The sequence below is a fragment of the Patagioenas fasciata genome, chromosome 9, assembly GCF_037038585.1.
Source record: "Patagioenas fasciata isolate bPatFas1 chromosome 9, bPatFas1.hap1, whole genome shotgun sequence".
NCBI classification, from domain to species: Eukaryota; Metazoa; Chordata; class Aves; order Columbiformes; family Columbidae; genus Patagioenas; species Patagioenas fasciata.
Window position 1 is genome coordinate 25,026,157 of NC_092528.1, and position 25,299 is coordinate 25,051,455.

General features: G+C 46.4%; 1 protein-coding gene across 3 annotated transcripts in view; it reads left to right on the plus strand.

Annotated features, from left to right (window-relative positions):
* The first annotated feature begins 1,609 nt into the window (after positions 1-1,609).
* P3H2 (prolyl 3-hydroxylase 2) overlaps positions 1,610-25,299 on the plus strand; it is a 68,055-nt gene continuing 44,365 nt past the window's right edge. Inside the window, exon 1 of one of the 3 annotated variants that reach the window (XM_071812656.1) lies at positions 1,610-2,452. In XM_071812656.1, the coding sequence (XP_071668757.1) occupies positions 2,000-2,452 (453 nt within the window). In that variant the 5' untranslated portion in view covers positions 1,610-1,999. The remainder of the gene's footprint in view (positions 2,453-25,299) is intronic. The other 2 variants (XR_011740547.1, XM_065844631.2) reach the window with 2 other exon arrangements.

The following is a 25,299-nucleotide window of genomic DNA, read 5'->3' on the forward strand; positions in this document are numbered from 1 at the left end:
GAGATGTCACTGACTTGGAAACAATTTGGAATTACATACGGTACTTCAGCAAATAGATCATCTGAGGTGCCTCCTTCGACCAGTGCACCCAAGGAGCTGGGTGCTTTATCACGGTGATTTGCAGCATGACCGGCTCCCACTCCAAACTGGTGCAGTCACTAGTGGCATCTCTGTCTTGTATCCAGACAGAAAATCCTGAAGCGCCCCTTGAGAAGGTTGAAGTAGCCCTCTGATACGTCGCCTCCATTCCCCAGGAGTGCTGATAACCCGTCCCTTGGAAAATGCTTTGACTGGACCTGAGAACTCGTATCGCATGGGCAAGTGGTTACAGCACATGCCTCTCCCACTGGAGATCTCCCTTTGGTGTGTTTGGTTCCTCCACTGGGAGTACCCTTCCCAGCACACTGGGCTGGCAGGGCAGATTGTGCTCATTTGAAAGAAGGCAACAAGGAAGATTGTTATGAAATCTTTGCCAGATAGGAAAGCTCTTCGCCAAGAACTCTAGTAAATCCCTAGCCAGGTGGGCGAAAAACTTCCCTGATGTGAAACTGTTGTAAGCCAGACTCCATAATCTGATCACTTGCCCAAAGAGAGGGTGTTGAGCCCTGTTTCTGATCCTGGTCACAGCAGCATAAATGAGGCACAATTTGATCAAAGCCGCTAGAGCAGCAGAAGGGAAAGCCCAGCATGACCATGAGGAACATCTGGCTTGATGGAGTAACAAAACCAGACCAAATGGGTTTCAAGCATCTCTCATTTTCAGCTCTTTTTGTCTACAAAAAGGTAGCCAGCAGCTATAGAGATATTCCTGAAATGTCTGAAATAACTAAAGCCACAGTCCTTGGTGAGAGACCCTACTGAGCACAGTGCTGTATGCTCAGACTTTGGAGTACTTGAGAACATCTTAAGTAATGCATCTAATGGGATCCAGGAACAGCTGATTTCACCCATATTAACTGTTTCAGTATGAAAAACTTCTTGGTGACAGGTGTTTAACACTGAGATAATTTAAGATGCCAACTAAAATTTTGTGTGTGTCTGTGTGTCACTAGGCTGCATTGCCAAATGTCTCGTCACAAGAATGCCTTAAAATTATTGAAAAAAAAAAAAAAACAAACAAAACAGAACAACATTTTTGGCAGGGCTTTGAAGCAGTGTGAGAGAGAAACCTTGGAGGAAGTGAGACAAACACACAGCTGGGAGCTGAAAAGCCTTCACCAGCCACTCACTGTGCCCATCCCAGATAATTTATTTGGAGGATTCCCAGCTGCGGGAGGCTGTCGGGGCAAGAGGGGTTCGGGCTGGAGAACCCAGCGAAAACCGGCTCCAAACAATAGCCTCGCAGAGGGGCAAGAAAAGCATCCTGCAAACGCCGCAGGGATGTGGGGAAGCAGGAAGAGGTGTGGGGCACGGAAGGCAAAAGAGGGAGGAAAGGCTGCTGCTGCTGCCGTTTACATTACCCCGGGGCAATTTAAATTTCACGCCATCATTTAAAAAATCCCTGCAGCTACGGGACGAGCCGCGGAGCGGGGATGCTCCGAGCGGTGCTCGACCGGTGCTTGCGCTCTCCCCACCCCCAAACCACCTCGCTGCGGGGGGGCCGGGGCGGGCCGGTGGTGCGGGGCCCTTTAAGAGGTGCCGGCGGCGCGGGCGGGCGGCACAGGGAGCAGCGGCCCCGCCACCGCCGAGGGCAGAGTCGCAGCGGAGCCCCTCGCACGGCCCCCGCTGCACCGCGATCCACTGCACGGACCCCCGGATCCCACTACACCGCGATCCATTGCACAGGGCTCGGCTCCCATTGCACGGACCCCCGGACTTCAGGCGAATTCCACTGCGCGGACCCTCGGACCCTACCGCCCCGCCTCTATTGCAGCCCGCCTCCGGACCCTATCGCACCGAGCACCGCTACACGGTGCACCGCTACCCCATTGCACCGCACCCTTACTCCCCATTGCTCGGACCACCGGACTCCATCGCACGGACCGCCGGTGCGGCAGGCATGGCATCCGGGAGCCGGCTTTGGGGGGCTCTGCTGCTGTTGCCGCTGCTGCTGCCGGCGGCGTGCCGGGCGGGCGGTGGGTGCTCGGGGGAAGGCGGCCCACTGGAGCCCTTCGACGAGTTGTACGCCAGCGGCGTGGAAGCGTACTACAGCGGAGACTTCGCGGGCGCGGCGCGGTGCCTGGAGCGGGCGCTGCGCAGCCGACGGGAGCTGCGGGACGCGCGGTTGCGGTGCCGGCGCCGCTGCCGCGGGCAGGTGCGGTTGGAGACTCTGGGACCGGGCGCTGGTGGCGACCTGCCCTTCTTCGGCTCGGTGCTGCGGCGCGCCGGCTGCCTGCGAAGCTGCGAGGAACCGCGCTTGGGAGCCGCGTCCCGCCACCGCGCTGCCGAGGAGGTGCGCGCCGACTTCCAGCGCAGGGTGCCCTACAGCTACCTGCAGCGCGCATACATCCAGGTAGGCACCAACCGCACCCCAGGGCAGGACTGTCCCCCGCCCCATCCCTCCTACCCCCCACTATAGGTTATCCTCTTGTCCATCCTCCCGAAACAAACCACGTATGGTGCCCCCGCCCCTCTCACTGATGGTTATGTCTGTGATTATGGCCTGTTCCCGACACGGAGCACCCTGGATGACAGCTTGGACTCTGTCCAGCCTTGGCTTATCTGTGCTTTTCCTGTTTTTGGTTTAAGGGAGGGATGTTTTGTTTGTCTTTTAGTGTAACGTAGTATAATTCTGAAAATGATCTATCTTCAGTGTAGAGTTTGCAGAGAAAAGCTCCTAGATGCTCTCACCTCCAGTTACACCCTGATGCCCACTGCCAGAGGTGTTTCCCTTTAAGGCAAGTTGAACTGATGCTTTGTTCCAGGAGCCTGGAGTGTGCATGAAGCTGGGACATATAAAACCTCTGCTAATGGGATCTGATGTTGTCCTATGAAATACTGTGCATGGGTCTGTACAGTCAGTGTTTAGCAGCAACTGGCATCTTGAGTATTGTCGTCTTATCCCAGTAACTTCTGCCTCATAACTGTTACCTTCCCTGAGGAAAACGGTGTTATTCTTTGAACTTCCTTGCAAAAAAGAAGACGAGAGAAAAAAAAAATAAAAGAAGAGCCCTACGCCAGGATACTTGAGAGTATTTTTCTTTCAGTTCAAGACTTGTGCTCTGTCAAGCCAGGTACTTGTAGTAAGTCTCACTGTTCATGACTTGTAAGGACAGAAACTGTGGGAATTTTATTTCATGCCAAGCTGAATGTTTAAAACATTTCTGGAAAATTTCCCTCTGGATTTCTGCTTTATTTGAGCACTTTCATAACCTTTTAGTTGCTATAGGCAACTTAATAGGTAAAGACCTGCACAGTGGAGCATAGGAAGGGTGATTCTGCTGAAATTCCTTTCTAGTTGGAGAAGCGAACATCTGTCCTAGGCAGCACTATTGCCTGTGGTGCAGTGTCTATACAGCTGCAGAATAAGGAGACAAATCATCAGTTACAGGATGTTAAAACCTTTTGGAAAGACATAGCTATGTTCCTTTTTCTGTAGTTCCTTTTCTGTCATTGCTATAATGTCATTTAACAGGTCAGAGACTAGAACTGCCATGACTTAAACTCTGCTGTCCATGTGCTCATAGAGTTCCTGAAAGAAATCCTGGGACCTAACTGGGACTATAATTTGGCTCATACGCGATTCCAGTGAAGCTGGCAGAATTTTCATGTGGTCCTTACCCTGAAAGATGCTCTATGTAATGCCAACATCTGTGGGAAGTGGCACTAAGTTTGTCATGCTAAAAAAAAAGTGATTTTTTTCTCCTGAATACAAAGCTTTTCCCAGAGTCCCAAAGGTTTGCTCATATCAAGCCCATCAGAAAACATTCCTCAGAATTAGGGAATGAGTTTTTTGTCTCCCATTTCAGTAAAATCGATTTACAAAAATCCAGATGCTTTGAGAACATGGTATATTCTCCCATTTCCGTTTCTGCTGGATCTGAGGTTTTTATTTTCCTTATTTAAAAATGCATTGTAAACTTATCAAAGCAATGTGGTGAAAACAGTCTATTTTGTTACATATGACTCATCTTAATTTGCTTTTGCAATGTCTGGAGATTTTAAATTCATGCTAACACTTTGATTTTCCTACTTTCTGATGGAGTAGCAGATGTTCTTGCTGTCTGCAGGGATGCCTGGGTTTTGGGCACTGTAGCCAAGGAAAGGCACTCTGAATAGAGCTGTTTATGGTTTTAATACCTTTTTCTTTAACCCTTTCTGATGCTCTTCAGTTTTGCAAGCAGCACTCTGATCAGCATTGTCCTGCAGAGGATCCCGTAGCAGTTTGTCTGTCATCCTCACCTCGCTGCTGCCCGAGTGAGGGCTCTGTTACCAGGACTGCTCTTTTGATCTGGCTCAACAAGTTTGTGTGCAGAAGAAAATGCCCCATGTGGGATTTGCCTGCACTTGCTCAAAGCACGAGGTCTAATGTCTAGCACTTACACAGGCTCAGATGTGAAGCATCCCATCGTGCCAAGGCTGAGTGCCAAGGCTTTGGCATGTTCCCTGAGGGCTGGGATGCATCAGCACACGTACCCTCTGGGGACACCTTGGCTGCAGCATCTGCTTCGCTTTCTGTCTGAGAAGCGGAGCTGCAAAGTGGGGTTTGTGCAGAGACCCCCTACTTTGCTGTAGGAAGGCTGTACAGCTCCAGGGGTGGCTGTTTGACCCCCCCCCCCCCCCGTTTTGCTCCTTGCAACCAAAAAGGAAATGAGATGAGGTTAAACATCCTGCTGCATATCCTGTCCAGCCCCATCCTGGGCTGCGTGGGGAGGCCTGGATGCTGGGCACTTGGCGCGGGATGCTGTCTGGGCTCGACAGACACAGAGGTTGGTGGCATTTGTGGTTTGAGAGGGGAGGAGCAGCCTGGAATGTGCTTCCCATGTCCCACTCCCGCTGACCTCACACTTGTTTGTTTCTCAGGAGGGGAGAAACACATCCCTTCGGGAGGGAGTGACAAAGCAAGGAACGGATAAAAAAAAATCGAAGGGTTTGGCTCTCCTGCAGTGCTTTGAAAAATGGTGCTGAATAAACATGAGCTAATCCTTGCAACACTCCTGTGGGGTAGGAAAAGCAAAGGCTTTTAGTCCTGCTGGACAGATGCACAGGCAAAATGCTGGTGAGCACCATGTGTGGCTCTGCTGCTTTGGGGGCAGCGGAGCAGGCTGGGGTCTGCCCCTGCCTCCGGTTCTCACTTCAGAGCAAGCACCAGCAGAGCCCAGCCCAGTTGTGCTGATGTAAATTAGTCTATGCAGTGAATTGGTGGAAAACTGGTGATGGAATTGGAGGTTTGGGAATTTACTGCCTACTGGACCATAGTAGCAGCTGCCCTGGGCTGTGTTGCTCCTGCTTCTGAGCAGATGCTCAAGATGCTTCTGGACCAAGTGCTGTAAAAGGGCAGGAAAGTAAGGATGTGATTAGATTAAATGCTGATAGTATCACTTTATAAGAACATGTCCCATCAACCTCTAAATCCACGTCATCTTATCAGTTCCCTAAATTATTTCCTAATTTGATTTTTTTTTTTTCTGTACTTTTCTGAAATAGAAACAGTGGTCTTCTGAAGACCTCTGTTCTGTTTCACAGATGTGATCTGAGTGGTTTTGGTGACTCTAGCATGATGTGAAGGGAGCCTGTGGTACACTGCAGGACTGGGACAGCTTGTGTATTCAGCTGAAGGTTTCTATGGACTTTGGGTTCTGGATCAGGCCTCTGAGCTTTATTGTAGTCTCTACAGAGACTGATAGACAAATTGCTTTGACTAAGCAGCCTAAGTCCAAATGTACTTGCAACTCTTCTTTGCAGCTTCCAAGTATGTATTCTAAGTAGGAAGACTCCTCCTTTTCCTAGGATAACTGATGTTTTCAGGTAATTTAGAAATGTACTGGGTAGAGATGGCTGAGGCAGTTAGAGTGGGATGGGTTTTGAGAAGATATGGAAACAGAGGAGGTGCTGAGAATACGGGATTTAACTCTTGAAGTGCATGTAGTGAGCTCTCTAGCCCACAGAGAAAAGGTCCTTCATTGGGTTTCTGACACCATGTCCATTGGCCAGAAGGACAATTTGCCTTATGCTGATGGCTCTCTGCTGTGTGCTGGCTGCTTGGTCTTTGTCAATGAAATACCCTCCAGGTCTGGCAGGTGGGTATGGGTGTGGATCTCTTTGCCCTCTTAAGTATTTTATTCATCACATCATCCTCACTTTGCTGCCTTAGTCATCTTGTTTCTGTTAAAACCTAGCCTGCAGGCTGTGATGTTTCTAACCCCTTCTTTTTGGGGATTTTCTAGCTCTGAGAGTGAGTGGAGTGGGAGGAAACGATGTACACTGTGTGAACATTTGCTGGCTGCAAGCTGCTGACTTGGTTGCTGTGTTGGAGCTTGCTGTGGATGGTCTGCCGTGGACCCTGTGACAGAGCATCACTTCCGGTCCTGGTGCTGACTTCTACAAGTCAGTCAGGTCCAAAAATAACAAGCAACCTCAGAAAAGTTGATCACTGTATCAATTACAAAACCAGGTCTTGCCTCTCTTCTACCCTGCTAACACATCCCTCAAGGTTTCTTTCCTTGTCCCCTCTTGTTCCCAGCCACAGCATCCCCAGGCCTGTTTGCTGGGTGGTCGCTATAGCCAGTTTTCTTTTCCTCTGTATATTGATGTGCTGCTCCTGAGTACTTGCTCCCATTTTGTGAATACTGACTTGCAATGGTCTCATCTTCCAACTTGCCTGCATGGCCCGTTGCATGTTGGTGAAGCACAGCAAGAATCATATGTATGTTGTCTGTAACCATCATCCTTGGATCTAGACAAGGAAAGGCTTTTTGGTCTGTGCTCGCGTGTAAAACAACAAATACAACAAGTCTCCAGTGCACAGGACATTGCTCCTCTTTTAGTCATGTGAGATTTTAAGTAGAAGAAAAGGTGGAAGACTCCAACTTGGTCTTGCTTATTCTGTCTTTGTCCTGAGTTCCCTCTTGCCATGTCTGAGTTGTGCTTCAGTTCCATTATCATCAGGATTTGGTGTGTTGCAAGTGTAAATCAACAATGTTTAGGTTTTTTGTGTTGTCGGAGAGGCTGTTTGTTTATTCTTTAAAGTTGTTTCTTTTTAAAAAATATTTTTCTGGTCACACAAACTTTATACAAGCAACTTAATAATTGTGGTGCTCTTGTCTGCGGAGAACTTTGATTTTGCACAGTTATCTTCTCTGCTGTGTCTTTGAGCTGCAGCTGATGGGACAGTGCTGGAGGCACCACTGGGAGCATGTTCTTGGGTCACATCATGCTCTCCTGCTCACCTGCGCCAGCAAGGTTTCTGAAATGCAATATAGAAGCAATAATGACTTGATGAAAGACCGGAGGAGGAAAAAAAGTAAACAGAGTCGGAACCAAAACTTCAGACACCTTTGTGGCACAGATTATTGCTATAGTCCAGCTCTGCCTTTGAAACGCAAGGGAGGAGATGTGTGCATGTAAAAAAACAGGTTTCTAACCTCTCCAGATTGATCTTTGTGTCTTCTGCCAGTGCTTATGTGACCCTTCCCTCCAGCCATGCTTGGGTGTCTGTCTCTGAGCACCTATAGCAAGCCTTGGGATGATTGTTAAGACGTCTTCACAGAATTCTTTCCACTTCGAGTAACTATTCGCTGCTGCCCATCTCTGTGCTATTGCACTGGGCCAGAGTCTTTTGTCTCCTTGACAGACATCTGGATTACCTGCCTAGGGATTGCAGTAACTCTGGATTCACACCAATGTGGTTGCTTTGGGAATGTGGTTTGTTTCACACAAGGGCCAATATTTTCCATGAACATTTTATTTTGTTTTCCTTCATGCCACAATGCTGCATGGACTTAAGCAGATAATAGTGTCTGGAGCAAACCACAGCCTTTGGGGGAAAGGTGGTGATTTCGCTCATGGCATCTTATGGGTAGTGACACAGAATAAGGTGCAAAACCTTGCTGCTTAAAAGTCTTTGCAGGAGCAGCCTACTGAGGCTGTTTCTCACCACAGCCACCACCTGTCCTATGAGGTCTGTCGGGTCAGTTGGTGTTGTTGTTGTAGGATTTATATAACACATCCCAGACAAAGACCTGTAATAGAACTGACAGATAATCATTATTATTTGGATTATTACTATTAGCACCGTTTATTTATCTGTAATCTCGAGAACTGATATTACTCAAATACTGGATAAATAAATAGATCCCAGAACTAATCTCTTGGAACATCTCTTTATTTAGATTTTCTGAGAGAGCATTCCTAGTCCTCACCAGAGGGTAAATGTTAGTGCTCAGAAAGTTAAAATTATGTAGACAAAAATAAACTCATTTTATGGGATGGAAAACTTTTGATCTTGATGGCTGGGTCAGCATTGCAGGTTTAAAGCAGAAATAAATATCCTTCCCTAAACCCAGGACACTGACCCAACTATTCCTGTGCCTGTTCTTGCTGACCATTACAAATGAAATGTTTCTGAAATGTTTCATTTTGAGTTTAAATAATTATCAGAGAGGGGAAGTGGTGACCCAGTGGTTCAATACTGACACGAGTAAATGCACATTTTTTTGCGGTGAAGGTGAGCTAGCAGCTGAAACCAATGTACCAAGAATTACACTGGGCTTCCTCGCTGTCTTCACAAGAGACAATCTTGACATTTTGGACTTGACTCAGTGCTGTGCAGCACTAAAAGTTAGACTAGATGGTTGTAGTGACTTTCTGCTTTTTTTTTTCTTTTTAAACAGAGCAAATCCAAAAGTAAAAATGTGGTGTTTGCAGATTTCCACATAATTTCAACTGACAGTAAATTAGCACTGCTCTGGTTGGCACTGCTGTGAATCAGGACACCACCAATTAGCACAAATTGATCTTAAACCCACTAATATCATTTCATGCAAGCTATTAATCAGCCATTTGGTGGCCAGGGCTACTTTTTTGTCTTGCCAAGTTCCTCTTTCTCACCTCATAGCTATGCAGTCATGCCAAGGCTCCAAAATATACTGGCAGCAGGTCCCAACCTGCAAAATTTCTATCTTTTGGAGAAAAAAAAATCTAAGCTTGGATTCTTCCTCATTTCTTGGCAATCTGTGGTGCTGTGGCTTGGGTGATAGAGACTTACATAGCTTCACTGGATCTTTTGAAGTCTTGATCTAAAGTCATCCCAATGCACGAGCTGGGTTAACCTCCAAACTTGGGGAAAAACTGGATGCCAATAGCCCAGGAGATCCCGTTTGCTTTGGAGAACAGACTCCTGCTGCTGTGCTGGAACCTGGAAACCTGCCCCTTCCCTGTTCTTTTATTTCCTTAGTTTCCTGTGGGGTTTTTTTGTATCTTGCTCATCATTTGTCTCACAACGGCTTCCTTCACTGGCTGCTCCTTGGCAGGGCTGTGCTGCTGAACTGCCCTGTCAATGTGCTGGGATTTGTTAAATGGCTTTTTGTGCTGCCTGTTAATTCTCATCCATACGTCCTAGTGAGCTCTGCTCTGGCTTGTGCTGAGTCCTTTTGTTGTCCTTGGCCACAAGAATAACTAATGGCAGCTGATAATGAACTGCGGCATGTGAATGAGCAACGCAATTTAGCCCTGCAAAGCAAACTTATGCCCAGTACTCACTAGCTGTGCCTGAGGTTTCAACAAGGATTATTCCCATTTCCTCATACAACTGGTGACTTCATCGTGGATGGTGTGGGCAGTAATGAGAAACCATCGTGTCAGTAACTGAGCCGTTTGCTGCCAACCTCCTGAGGACTGCAGGAGCCTTGCTAGCAGGACACTGGGCTCAAAGCGGTGCTTGACATCTGGAACAAGGGATTTGGGGGTTATTTATCTTAGTTTTTTCTTTGGAGGTGGTATGAATTAGTCATTGTGATTGGGTTTGTTCCCAAGGAGTAGGGACCCCTGCACTCTGCACATGGCATATTTCCATGTGTGTAGCCTGGACTGAAGCCGGGTTGAGTTTGGATATATCGATATGAACCCAGAGTGACCCAGCTGAGGGCTGTGGAGTTTCTCTGCCTTTACACTGGGGAAACTGAGATCAGGACTTGGTCTGTGCTTTTTAATAGTAACCAATGGCAGAGAGGAGAGTGCAAAGTTCCCTGGATGCTTTTGTTTCCAGCCAATATATCGGCAATAAGGTATTGACATTTTTACTTCTTGGCTGTGAGCTGGTGATGACTAAAGAAGGCAGGGGGTCTGCCTGTGTGTGGGTTCAGGCAGTAAAGGGCCGTTCCTCATCAGCCCATGCCTCCCAACCCATCCTCCTCCTTTCCATGACAACTGGTCAGTTAAACAGACCCTCCAGAGCTGACGTCAAGGGTCAGGGATTTGGCCACCAAATAATTATAGCAACAAAAATAGCATCCCCTCTCCACCCCTTCCTTCCCACATGCTTCTGCTGAATCCCCACTCATAAATGTCCTTTTTTTTTCCTTTCTTGGATGGGAGGCAAAGCCCACATGTATTAGCTGGAACATATGGCAGAGTTTGGCTGCATCCCATCGGTTGTGAAGGCCAAATACTGGCTTGTAGCTTCTTGCTCACTTAAAAAAAAGAAAAAATAAGAGGAGAAAAACACGTTCTTTCAGGATTGGATGAAAGACCGAGTCTATGCCCATACTGAGAAGGGAAGCAGATAGGGTATAGGACAGCATGCTGACCATGGTGTTGCACGAAGGAATGTGTTCCCTTGCAACGTGGAGGTGACGGGCTGGCCATTGAGAGGCGTCTGGTGGCAGCTGCCACCACCCTCCACTCCCTGCCCTGATGCTGCTTCTCAGGTCAGGCAGAGTTTGCTTGGGAGAATGACATAAGTACCAGGGGTGCAGGGCAGCTCTGAGGTTTTAAATGTGGAGCAGCCATGGGCAGGATATATTTTTGTCTTTGTAGCACTAAAGGTTTTATTAAGGGTGGGGAGAACATTTGGGAGGTGGCAGAGAACACCTGAAGGAGCAAGACACACCACTACAATGTACCTCTGTCCCAAGAGTTTCATGCAAAGGCACTAACATCAGATTTGTGCAGTGAATGGTTCCCCTGAACATGCTGAATTACAGGGGTTCCCATGGGAGAGGTATTCAGTACTCAAAACCTGAGATTTAGGTCCAAAGCCAAACTCATGTTTGTGTCTTTAAAAAAGTCTTGTTTCTGCTATAGCAAATTGCATACTTAGGGTATGGCGTTAATATTTGGTAGCAGATCAGAAGCATGTTTTGGGGATACTGTTGGCTCCAGGGAGCAATGCGAAGGCCTCTGCTTCTCTTCCATACCCAGTTTTGTTCATAGCAATACCATGCCATATACAGTTGCTCTCTGGCACGTGCATGTCCGAGGTATTTGTAGTGTTGTGAGTGCAGGCACTGCAGTAGAGAGCTGGTATAAGTGGGGTAGGACACACCACAGCCATCAGGAATAGTTGTGGCTGCAAAATATAGCAATTGATGCTAACGTGACTGCTTGCTGACCTGCACGAGGCTGACGGGTTTCTGCTATGGCAGAGCCAAACCTTTGCTTGTCTCCTTGCGAAGCGGCATCACTCCTTCCTTTGCATGGAGACACATTGTCACATCCTCTGCTCCTCTTTGGTGCAAAGCCATCCTGGGTTTTGTACATTGTCCTCTCCTTCCCACCACACAGACATTTTTGCAATGGAATTTAAAGAAAAAAAAAAAAAATCAGAAAAATTGCAAAAATGGTTAGGCACCAACATTCTGCTTCCACCACATTTTTTTCCAAACCAGCTGTAGTGGTGGGCTTGATCTCACATTGTGTCCCTGCAGAAAGAGGAGCCTGAGACCGTGCTGTGTCCTGTCAAGGTTAGAGGCAGGAGCACTTGAATCCAGAGGTTCTGCTGCCTGCAGCTTTGCTGCAAAAACAATGGGTGGGCAAATCCTACATGAGAGTATCACAGGTAGGGAGGGCACTGCCTGAACCCACATCTCTTTGAGATCAGGGCTGGACTGGAGAGAGCGTGATGTGGAGTTGTGCTGAAGTTCATAGCCCAGGACTGTAGGTGCAACTTCTTTTGAAGATGGAGCCAGCCGTATCCCTTCCCAGAAAAGATCAGTGTGGTACAAAGAGCTTGGAAAATATCCTTCAAAATATTTGCTGAAGGTGTTGCTGTGACTGCTCAGGGACTGAAGCAGAGTCTGTTGGTTCCCTTGCTTAGAAATCTCTGTTTTTGAAGTGGTTTTTGCCAAGGTACGGCTTGTTCTAAGGCTTATATATATTCTGGGGCATCCGTGTCCTGAGTTACTCTGTCTCTTTGAAAGCAGATGAGAACCTGCAAAGTATCATTGAAATCGTCTGAAAGGAAGAGCACTGACTTGTGGTACTTGTCCTCTCCTGCTACTGGAAAACACTTCCCTGTCCAGGGCTGCCAGCCTCATCCAAAGGATCTGCGATTGAGTAAAATACCTTAGTGATGAAAATATGTTGTGTCTTATCCCTGTTTTTCTTACTTATAGAGCTATGTAATAAGTGGATTTTTATTTTAATGCACTGGTATTCCTGAGATGCTGAATTGAACAAAACATTTAATTTTGTTCTTGAGAGACTTTCTGGGGATAAAAATGGAAAAAGGACTCTTGGAGATGTGTAGGTAGGTGACAAGGGATGTTTTTTTAAGGACTGTGTTAAACTTTATTCTATTTTAAGGAAGCTAGAATTAGTTTAAAAATGTTATTTTCAGAGAGTTCACCTCACCCACGTCCCTTTCAGGTGTGTTGCAAAGCATCTTATCTTCCAGGACTGCCGTTCTCTGTGTTGCAGGGGCTGAGAACAGGCAAAAGTTCTCTCACATGTGGGCAGTGATGATCCTGAGGAAGTGTTTGCAGGCTCTTAAACAAGAGTTGTGAGATGTACTGATCTCTGGAGGTGGGAGAGGGAAGGCCATTTGTTTGGACGGCACTCGCATTGCTTTTGTGAAAGGCTTTTATTGCTTGGTGGTGGTTCCGAGTCCTGCTGATCCCTTGTGAGAGGAGGAGGCTGGGGCAGGGTTTTGTGCAGCCTGAGCGAGTGATGCTGGTGCATCTTGTGCTGTGAGTTACATGGTGCAGTCAGCACACTGTGCAAAGGCACTTTGGGGTGCTGCACTGACTGCAAATCCCTGTTGTAGGCTGCTGACAAGCTGGTCTGCAGCCTTGCAGGGGCTCTTCCAGCACTCCCACCCCAGGGCAGGCAGAGGGGACCTGCTCATGCAGCTCTGTGCAGCTGTGAGGATGGTTGGTGTGGTGCAGGAGGGGTTAAGCCCTTGCATGGGCTTTGCTGGGGGATGAATGAGCCAAAATGCAGCCCCCAGTGCCATGGTCACTGGTGTAGATGTGAACCAGGGCACCTGAGAGCAAGAACAGCCTTCTCAAGTGGACAGTATGGCAAGAGTTGAATTGCTCTTCCTTTTGCTCACTTCTGTTCCCTTTGCTTTAAGTACTAATGTCTTTTGGCAGCTGGCAGTTCCCCTCATCCCTTGGTTGATAGTCTCACACTGTTGCCTTTAACGTAAGTGTTGCATCCTAGCATCCAGATGCTGGTGGCTCTGCTGCATCCTCAGAGCTGGTGCCCCAGGGTCACTTGTGGACTCACTGGCTGTGACTGCCCATCTGAGTTTGTCTCTTCCTCCAGCCAGCTGTCTTGGCTCACTAGGGTACTGCTAATAAAATTTGATTTCAGACTGGATTCTTTTGTAAGGCAGGCAAATAGCAAATAAAACAGCAGTGCACTGCTTTAGAAAGCAGAGTTCGTCCACTCAGCAGCTGTCAGCTGTGTGTCCCTTCTGTATAGCCCAGGCTGTGCCGCACGCTTCTGTGCTCTGTGAGCATGTTCTGCATGTTGTAATGATGCAAAGGACATCTTCAGGCTCCTACCCCTCCTTACTTAAGGCAGTCAGCTCCAGCAGTGCTCACACAGCTTTGCCTCTCTGATTTGTCCGTGCCTGAGCTGCCCATGCATCCTGCAGTCCCTTCTACCTGGCTGCTGTGGCAGACCAACAGTGCCCTGTTTTAGCCACATGTGTATCCAGTAGGCAGTTATTCTAACCCTATTTGCTGCAGAGCTCCTTCCCTGAGTAAAGTGCATACCTGCCCTGTAGCCTTCAGCTGGCTTACAGCTGAAGCCTGGCTCAGCTCAGACTTCACGCAGCCCTTTCCTCTGCATGGGGGAGCTCAAGGTTTTGCACCCCTGGCTTCCATCAGCATGTTCCTTACACTCTCCCACTGCTTCTGTGGGTTGTGACTTCCCAGCCGTCCTTCCTACTGCTCAGGTTTGCCCTCTACCATCTGAATCTTTCTCATTGTGACCTGAGCATCCCTAGACCTGACTCACCACTGCATAAAGGGGCAGATCCTGTGGATATCAGTGCTTTAATGCTGAATTAGGGTCTCATTCCAGTAGCTTTGAGTGTAACTAAGGCACAGCATGCAATGTCAGTGCCTGGTTGTTGTCCAGTGCCTGAGTGTGTAGTTCAAGCCTGGGTGATGGGAAGGCTGCAGTGTGTGTGTGGGATACCTGGGGAGGGCAGCTCTGCAAGGCAGAGGTTTGTAGAAGATGAGGCTTGTAGCTCCCCAGCTGCCTGCGATGTGCAGGAGAGTTTCAGTTTCAGCAGCTGGACTCTCCAGTGTGACAGCTGAAGTTCTGGGTGTTGAACTATTATATGAAGAATGTTCCCAAGCTCAGGTCTGAGATTGACAGAAGAGATTTCCTCTCTTGGGGGACTCATTCCAGCCTGATTACTGTTTGGGTTTTAGATGTTCAACAAAACAGTCCCTGGAAAGTGACTTCTGCACTGTAGCACAAGGCTTCCTGCAGCGGTGTTTTTAACTCCAAATCACTGTTATTTTAATCAGCATACTTCTGTTTTCCAAATCTATTTTTGGATCCTTGCTTTGAAATCTAGCTAGATTATAGACTCCTAAATAAACCATTTTTAGCCTGTAATGTTTTTTGAATCAAACCAAAGCAGGTAGAGGGACCTGAATAATCATTTGCCTGGACTTTTTGTTTGAAGGTTAGAGCACTTCAAGCTGTCACTGGCCTGACAGTAATCAGTGCACTGAGTTATCTTGCAAAACACAGTGTAGAATCCATACTGTCCTTTGTGATGCCTCTGAGAAGTATTAGATAGGAAAGGTTTGCATACTTGAAGCATATTGCTTACATTCCTGTTCCTTTGCTGTTATTTTATGCAGTGCATGCTACAGTTCAGCTCCCAAGTGGAACTGTCAGCAGAGTCAGGCAGTGGAGCCATGCTGAGAAAGGGCTCCAGGTCCTTTGGGGTTGCTTTGGTGTTACAGACAGCCTGTAATGAGTAGCAAAGTCCTGCTATGTAGGATTGACAGTTATGCTCTTGCAAGCTCTGAGTGCATCATAGGCTCTTCTCAGATGTGCAGATAAGCATGGAGCTGGTGGGACAAACAGCAAAACCTACTTGTGTGGGACACCTGAGGCAGAATGGGCTGCTTGGGTGTTAGAGCCAGGAGTAAGAGCCCATGAGTAAGGCATTATTTTAGAGGGGTAAGAATATACTCAACCTAGAAAAGAGCATCTTTGGGAAGTGATCAGCATTACTGTGCCAGGTGAAGCAGCGTGCTGGTGTAGCTATCAGTCCTTCTAGGTACCGTGGTACAGCTAGGTCAGTAGTGCATTATGTGAGCCACTTCACTGTCCATCTTAATGCCGAGTTTGGAGATCATCCTCTACTATTGAGGGAAGAAAGCTAAGCACAGAGACCTCAGTTCTCAACCATATTTAATTTTGCTCTGTTTGCTCTTGGGGCCTGAGGTAGGAAAGATAATGTTTGGAGAAAGACAAGGAAGGGAGAAGCTCTTTTCATAGTGCTTCCTATATGCCATCAGGCCTTTTGGAGATTATCCTTATAGATTCTTCCATTGCAAAACTACGGTAGATTTAGACTGTGCTGTACTTTTTGTGTGCCAGCAAGCTTTGCCCTCTGCTCTTATATACATTCAGTGCTTTAGCAGTTCTGAGCCAGGAGAACCAGATCTGCCTGTAGTTAGCATGAGGAGTCATAAAGCAGTGCTCAGCTATCTCTTGTTCCAGAGCCAGGATGCTGCTCAGTGCCAACAGAGACCTTGTCCTGCCAGTAATTGGTGACGACAGAAGGATGTCAGCACTAGGGAATTTCAGGCACAGGTATGTATGAAATGCTGCTGAAAATAACAGGGTTTGGGGCCTCCTGAGTTGCACACTTTGTTCGTGGTCCATCCTGAGGACAACTACTCTGGCAGATTGCGCAGTAAGTTGATTAGGGATTTAGCAGAGTGTCTTCATAGGTGTCTGGGTTTGAAATCTCATGATATTAGCAATAAATCTTGCAGGTTTATACTGTGTAATGGCATGTGTATCTGCCCTTTAATCTGAAAGCACTGAGCTGGAAGTGGTTAGTATAAATGGAAAGGAGTGTGACTTAGCCTTAGTGTGACCCAGACAAGTTTTGCTGTGGCCAGCAGCAATAGTTGGTGAGGCAGGATAGAAAGAGCTGGGTTTGATCCATTCCAGCCCATATTTTGTCACTTTAGGAGCAGAATGGCACCCAGCACTTCATGCCCTAATTTGCCCATCTGTGGAATGATTTTGATGTGCAGTAATTGTACACCAGGCACTTGGCATTATGAGACATAACCGACATCACGTGTTTGGAGAGTGTCAGATGCGCTGCATGATGTCTGTGCACTACAAGTAAGCTCCAGCAGGAATAGCATACATAAACAGTAGCAGATTAATTAAAGATGTCCTGTACTGCAAGAAAAAAGCCCAATTATGGAAACAGTTTGCTCAGAGTCACTAGTGCTGCCTGGCTTATTAGCAGAGCATGAGTTAACTGTCCTCTCGGTGGAAACCGGTCATACAGCAGTATGAACAGTCACAACTGCCCTATGTGTGAAAGAGGAGACACACGACAGCCCTGCAGGTCCAGGACAGGTCGGCTTCAGACATGACCCTTTGTTAAAGCTCCTTCGCAGGGAGCAGGGCAATGTCTGTGGCACAGGGGTCTGTACAGCAAACATTTGTGGTTAGGTATTCCTTACTACCTTTGCAGAGATCTTGCTGACTTCTAGACTTTCAGTACATTTTATTCCAGATGTTTTTCCCTCAGCTGCTGCTGTTTAAAGGGACCTCAAAACCTGATGCCGATCCTGGCATCTGAGAGAAATTGAGTATTTCGGATGAGTGGGAGCCCTAAATTATTACCAGGCTGCAGAATAATGGTTCTCCTTGGTTTGGGCCTTTAAATCTTGATGGGATCACTGTAGGTAATGTGACCCAGGGTTTTTTTTTTGGAGTGGTTCCTGAGCTACAGACACTTTCTGGTTGGGACCTGGACTGAATCTGGAAAACCAGCTGCCTTGTCCAAGGGCAACATCTTAAATTTTACAGAGCAGGATGCATCTGGCTGAGGATGAAAAGCAAAGTGAGGGTCCTCAGTGTCCTGAACCCAGTCCAGTCACTGTCACATCACCACACCATACCATATAACCCATCATACTACAAATACCCCTGGGAATCTGCTCTGCACACCTTTGTATCTCTTCCTGCTGAACCTCATCAGCAAAACCCCTACAATCAGCAGGAGCTGGTGCAAGCAGAGTCAGACCCATCTTCCTTTGCTGTGGCCCAACCAGCCATGGGGCTGAGCAGGGCTGGCAGCTCATCCTGTCTGCAGCTGTGCTGCTTGAGAGTTGCTGAGAGTGACCCTCCCTTTGCAGCAAGACTTTATCTGTTTTTCATATGGCTTTGCTTCTAAAAAAAAAAAAAAAATTGTTGGAAAAATAATTATTTCAGCATCCACTGAGGATTTTTTGGAAAGTTGATTTTCTGCTTAATTTCAAACCCATGGAGTGAACTGTAATTTCAGCGCTGGAGAATGTTTCAGTTTGTCTTCCCCCCACTAGTGTGTCAAAAGAGAAATGTAAGAGAAAAGAAAGGCAGGGAACAGAATCTGCAGGGGAATACGACGGGAAACTGAGTCACAGCACAGATATGCTTGGCAGAATCCTGTGCCAAACTGGAGGAGGAGGTCATGGGGATGCCATTGTGTTGGGGGGCACTCACCTGTAGGAAGTTTTGAGTAGAATGAGTCATGATGGGTTCAGTTTGTTTTGAAGGAGGAACTTGCGAGGAGGTTGGGCTTGAACTTCTTTGTGCATAAAACGGGAGCAGGAGTTTGTGCTGATGCCGCAGCAGCCAGGCAACCTCTGCTGTGGCTGGGAAGGAAGGCGCTGATGGTGATATCTCGCAGGGTCTCAACACTGCACAAAGCAAACGGCTGTCATTTGTGTCTTCTAACTTGTCGAATGTCTTGTCTGCATCACAGTTGTGAAGGCTGTGTAGCTTTGATTCCACATCCATAAAACCTGAGTACCAGGTATCTGGCAAAACCAGTGCTGTCACATGGGGGATTTTGGTCCCTCCCTGGGAGGGACAGATCATCTAGGCCAGGTAGCTGGAGAGGTTTAACTAGGGCTGCTCTCAGGTAGTGCATGTCAGGTATTCCTTTTTTGTTGTTGTTTCTGTCTACATCTCACTAGAAGATTTCATATTTATAATATAACCTGTCTTTTGTAGGGCATTGATCTTCAGCAGCAAGCATAGACACATTTCTTTTCTGAACTACAGTTACATGTGTTGTTACTGAAGAAAATTTGCAACAGAACCGATTGGTCTTTTCATGGCTCCCAGATTAGCAACTGGCAGCCTTTTAGCGTGTTCATAAACACTCTTTCTACTACAAAATGAGGATTTCCAGGAGTTTTTGACCTTTGCTTTAGCAAAAAGGATACATTTACCTGGTATGTGATGCAGTACCCCAAACTCTGCTTTATCAGAGACATATGTCTTTGTATCCAATTACATGAGTGTGAGTATATTAAACTGCTCTGTGATGCCTTCTGCAGAGCTGTGCAGGGAGTCTTACAGATTTGGGAGGTCTCAGAGCTTGCTTGTACCTATGCACTCATGGGTGCGGAGCTTTAGGCAAGAAAATAGCAGTTGTATCCCTTGAATCCTTCGGAGTTCCTCACTGGAAGAAAACTTGGCAAAACTATGGCATCCTGAATTTGTAAATGTTTGCTTCTTTGTTCTCATTTGCTCATATCCCCGGAGGAATGAAGTCATTTATTTGATTTGCCCTGCTGCTTCACACTCCTACTTATGAATGGCTGGGAACAAGACAGGGAGTATGAATAGTCTGGCCACATGTGGTTTTGAAAGACGTGTTCGCTTGCACATTAGTGTCCGAATAGAGTAGCTGGCTCTGAAATCCTATCAGTAAGGCTTTTGAGTAACTTAAAACCTGCCTAGTAGATGCTTAGAATTTCTTCCACTCTGACATTGTATAAGCCCCTGTTGAAGTTTCATTACCTCAGTAACCACAGAAAAGCAGCCAGCCTTTTCACTGAAACCTTCCCCACAAAGGTCTGGATTCATTTTTTTTTCCTTTTTCCTTGAATGCAGAGAACAGCTTATTGTAGTTTAAATACAGGGTAGAAGGCCAAAATCACATATGGATTTGGGTGGCAGTTGTGCTAAAAATGGAATATGAATGTGTCTGGTCCCCTGGCTAAGTCTGGGCATCTCTGCACTAAATATGGAAGATAACCTGTGTAATTTTCAACATCAATACGATATTCAGTGCTTTCTTTAGAGTAGCTTATAAAAGACCAGTCCCAAACAGCTGCTGTTTCATGGGCTGTCCTTGGTATTTTCCATGCTTTAAATAACTCCAGAGCTTTGTGTCATGCTCTGGTGGGAGTTTTCCCCCCTTTCTCTCTGGAAGTTGTTCCAGAGGCTCATGTGTTGCTTCAGTGATTCACCACTGGGTTAGCAGGGCATTGTTGCATAGGCAGTCATGAGATTTCTCCATGAGTCCTTCTCCCGGGTGGAAGTTTCCCAACAGAAAGACTTCAGCCCTCCCCAGAATGTCACATGTCCTTCTTGGCATGAGTATCCCCTTCCCATGTTCCCCACTGAGCCCCATCAAGGTTGTTTCTAACCTGACTCCTCCTGCTACTGATAACATAGACCAGAAGAGTTACCAAGGGACAAAAAATGTATTTTTTTCCCCAGCTTTTCATCCCAAGTAGTTTCACACTAGGAGACGGTGACAGCATATGCCACTGCTATGTAGAGAGCCTAAAATCTCCCCTTGAAGCCAATAAATGGAATTGTTGAGGGTTTCTTTTTGTTTTTGACTGCCCTGACCACGAACAACAAAAATCAATGGCAAACCAATCATCAAGTGAAAAGGTTTTAAAATTGAACCCCCTGAATTTTCAATTTAAATGTGGTCAAGTTCCACTTAATGATGCCCGGAGAGAGGCAAAGGAAAAGACCTTTTTGGACACCAGGCAATGCCTTATATGTCTCCCTAGATACTCTAATTTTTTTTTTTTTTTTTTTAATTCAGACACCTATAAAATTAAGGGATTCTTTTCTTTGGCACAAGATCATGCCTATTTTCAGAAGCATCCAGAACTTCTCTGAATGCTGCAGTTATTGTTGCTGGGGGAATCGGTGCCAGGCAGCTGCTCTTCATTTATGGAGAATTTAAGAAAAGTTCATAGTGCTTAGCTGGTGCTTTATGTTTAGTAAAGCCTCTATTTTCTCCCCCTGAGGTTCATTAGTCACACTATTTATTGCTTAAGCAGCACAGTAGCAATCAGACAGAAATGATTGATGTTATTTGCTCAGATCCAATATGAAGTTGTTGAAGTATGAAAAGAGATGAGAAGACTTCTCAGTACTGAGAAAGAAAAGCTGTTACTTCTGCCTGTGCTGTAGGGGGTCCAAGGCAAGAAGCTTACTTTAGCTGAGCAAATAAGCACACAAGGCTTACCTAACAGCTTTCCCATTTCACAGTGGTGATGGCTCCTTTTTTTCCCCCCCAGGTAATGATTTTTATTTTGTATAATCTGCACAGAGCCAATGTGTGGTTCTGCTCTGCGCTAGTGGACAGGATGCTCAGAGCCAGTAACGGGCATACAGACTCGTGGAGTTGATGGACTTTCATCTCAAAGAGCCTGCAGTGATTGCGTTGACGTGGCAGCTAAGTTGTGGAGAGCGGACAAGTTTGGCAAGGTGAAAGGAGGAAAGAGAATTGCCTGGTTTTTGTTTGTGACTGTGGGCAGAATGTGTCAGGCATCAGGCACCCACCACCCCAATAAAATGAAAATATATGAAGGGGCTAGAAGTTTGATCATGTGCTTTGCCACAGATCACACCACCACTTGTTAGAATTACTCAGTTTAGAAGACTAAAAGGCCCCAGTAAATTGTCTTCCATAAAAAATGTAAAAAACCCCAAATCAAATAAAAAACCAACAAACAAACAAACCCAAAAAGCAATGTGTGACAGCAGGGTAGCAATGGCAAATGGGCTGGCAGGGCTGCTCTGTGCCCTGCTCTGGACAGCAAGAGTCCGTCCAATGACTTCAAGTCCATTCCTCTTTTTTCGTTTTTAAATTGATTTCAGTCATGTAGGTACAGCTGTTCGAACTCACGTGCATGTGGGAGGTTTTGCTCTATGTGTTTTCATTGCAGATAACTGCAGAAGGAAGGAGCTTCACCTCACTGTGGGGATCAGACTGAACTGTGTGTGTTGGCAGGCAGATAAGAGTTATCTCTTCATTAGCAAGCTGGGAATGTTTGATCTAAACTTGTTGTGGTGCAGCAGGTGTGAACTGCTGCCTGAAATTCATTTTGTGTTTCTTCAGTGTCTCCTTCCCATGCCAGATGGTCTCTGGTTCATCAGCACAGCCACTTGTTTCCACCCTGTGCTTCTGGCTAGACCTAACCAAATCCACAATGGGGTACAAGGGGGAAACAACTCTTGGTCTTTCCTTAATATTCCCAAGACAGAGGTTTGCCGCATCTTTCAGTGGATGCCAGCATTGCCATTGGGTTCCTTTCTGGCTGGTTCAAGTGTGATACACAGTAGACAGGGCAATGAAACCGTGCACCATAAAAGCTGTGGTGCTAGAGCTGCTTCCTTGAGACAGCTGATATTTCACAATCCCTACTGAGAAAGTTTTGCTGTAATCTGCTAGATAAGGAAAGAATTTTTATTTCACCTCCCTTTCACCTCTGAATACACTGCTTGCTAAGAATCTGGCTATGCCACAGCTGCACATTTTTGCAAGTGGAGGAGGAGGCTCTCGGTTACCACAGATGCTGGTATTACCCCCTTACAGCTTGCTTAGTCAAGCAGATGCAGCCCAGAGATGATGTAGGTTGCATCTCAGACTTCCCAGGTTTTTCCACCCTTGCAGACCTCCCAGTTGGTCATTGTGGTTTCAGCTAAAAACAGAATTAAGGGAATTGATTAATTCTCCAGGGAAAGAGCAGAAGGATCCGGATTTTCATGTCATTCTGTGCAGGAAGCATGGTTGATCCTATGGCTTCAGGACCTCACTACCTGAAGCCCTGAAGTGTAAGGAACCTGGGAACTACTCCCCACTCTTATCTTCTCACTGGGATATGGGGATTGCTGTACTGGCATTGTGTCAACAGAAGCAACAATGAATAGGTCACAGCAGAAGTAACAATGTGGCTTTGTCTGGAAAGTCACAGAATGGACTAAACTCTCACTGAAAGCCATTTGGTCACAACTTTACGAAACCAAAAGCCTGAAGTTCGGCATCTCATCCCGTAGGAGAGGAAGTAAGTAAGTTTTCAGAAGCTCCAAGTACTGACAGCTGTCATGAACTTCACACTGAATTTCCAGAGGCAAACGTTGGCATTGGCCTCCTGGAGATCTGATCGCCTTCTGGCTTCAGCCTTGGGGAGTCAGGACACTTTAGGCTGTGAGGTTTCGGGCTGTGGTGCCGGCTGATGCAGCACCTGGAGCTGGGAAACCTTGCTGGGCTGGAAAGTTACTGTGATGCTGGTTCAGAAAGGCAGATGGGGAAGACGCTAGAAGATCCCTATATTGTGGCAGCTGTCCAAAGGAGATTGTTTCTGGGAAGAGAGTGGCTACACTTGTTTCATAACTTCAGTTATAAGCAACCAGCCTGGAACAGAGCCTGGAAAATGTAGAGAGTCATGGGCTTTTTCATTCTTGGTTGTATACAGCCTCTTCATCTTGGCCCTTAAGAAAGAGCAGCAGAGCTCTGGTTTATTTTCCAGCTCACAGCCAAGGCAGACGAGTCTCATAGATGCTGGATCCTTATAGAAGAAAAATGTAGAGGGTGTTGGTTTGTTTTCATTGCCATTTATCTTGCTGGAGAAGAGGAAGGTGAAGGATTGGAAATGAGACAGGTATATCATTCCCTGATAAATGTGAATTGTCTAGTGTGTTTTGGGATGAATCCCAGTTTCCTTTGGTTATATTTATCCTAAGAGGTGTGAAGTGCTAATCTGAATTTCATCAAGTGACTTGTTGATATTTCTCATGTGATAGATGCTTCAGCTGAGATGTTCCAGCATGAGGAAACAATCAGAGGCTGTACGGGTGCTCTGGGTGAGAACAGTAAATTAGGCTGAAGCTGGAGGTACCAGCCGAGAAGGCTGATGAAGGCAGTGATGCACGAATGGCCACCTGTGCCTGGCGCACTGATCTTGCACTACAAATTGATTTTTCTGCTCCTGGGTTTTCAAAGATACCCGTGACATCAGTCAAGCAACATCATCTTCATCTTCCTCTTTTCTAGGTCTGTACCATTGCGTTCAATGGGGTGCCAAGGAGCAGCATGAAATGAGAGGTGACACACTGCCAGACCAACACAAGGCTCCTTTTAATTTTGGTTTCAGGCGGATGCAAAGTTGGAAACGAAGCAGTTTCCCACCTGGAATTTCCTGTTTGGGTGTTGGGAAGGTGGTTAGGGATTCCAATCTTAATTAGGAATCTTCTGTTTCAATTAAGATCCCTCCCAGATAAACTTGAGCCCCATACCAGATGTGTCATAAACTCTTCCGTGTGATTCTGCTCCTTTGAAGCTCCTTCCAGTAACAGACTATTGACATGCAGTGCAGAAACCACAGTTGGATTTCTAGTGAGAAAACCTATTTGTCCCAGGCTTTTTGTTTTTTCTGTTGTTACTCTTAGTAACATTTTGTGTACTAGAAAACAGATGATTAATGGTGTGGTGGGAGGGGAAGGTTTGTTTTTGTTTTTTTGTTTTTAGGCAACTAAGACAAGAGCAGCTGTATTCAGTTAGAATGAAGATCCCTAAGGATGTCCAGCACTGGGCATTCAAGAGGGACAGAAGAACAGTGAAAATGTTGTGGCACTCACCTCAAATGCTCACCCAGCCTTTAGAACTGGTGGCTGTGGGGCAGCCTAGATCTGAGGTTGGTGTCTGTGCCTGGGAGAACCTCCACTGGGTTCTTCCTGCATGAATTTGTCTGGTTGCGTTTGAAATTTCATAAAGGTTTTGCATCCATCGCTCCTTCAAAGTGTAATGACGCTCTGTGTGAAGACCCGTCACTTTGCCTTTGGTCTGATATTGTCACGTCCTCCTTCTTGCTGCCCCTCATTGTAATGCATTTATATATTTATTGGTGACACAAACAACTCCTTCAGAAGTCTAAAATGTATTGAAAAAACAATTAAAAAAGGGGGTGGTGTCACTGCATAGGTGATGCTATTGAAGTTGTCCTTTCATGCAGATGATTCACATATAGATTTATGTGCCATGTATATTTGTGTAGGGGTAGGAAGGTGTCGTAGCCCCTACAGTTGTGTGAAGCTGCAGGATGGGGAGGTTGATGGGGCAAAGGGATCACAGGGCAGTGCAGGAAAATCAAAATATCGGGAGAAGGCTTTGTGGTCCATCTGACAGTCTTGCAACTGGGTCTGTTGAGAGCTGGAACTGGGCAAGTTCAGAGCACAAATAGGACGACTATTTTCATTACTAAAGGCAGATAGCAATAACAGGGATTCATTAAGCAGTACGGCAAATCATATGTCCTGGGAAAACTGCTGAACTAAAAGCACTCAAGATCTTTTAGAAATTGAAATTAATTCCACAAAGGCATAGATCTGTGAAAATGTGGGGTTGGGAGGCACTTTAAAAACTCACTTAGTCCAACCACCTGCTGTGATTATGTGATTTTCAAATCCTCCTGAGCACACTCCCGGCTTCCCAAAGGACCTTGAGATTGCCTATCATTGAAGTTGGTGGTTTTTTTCATGATACCAAGATAAACACTTTTGCATGCTACAAATGAAGCCGGTGGATATGCCCTAATAAATATAGAGAAGTATTAATCACCTTTCCTTTTTCTACATCAGACTTTTATACATTTGGAAGCTGCTTTCATCTCC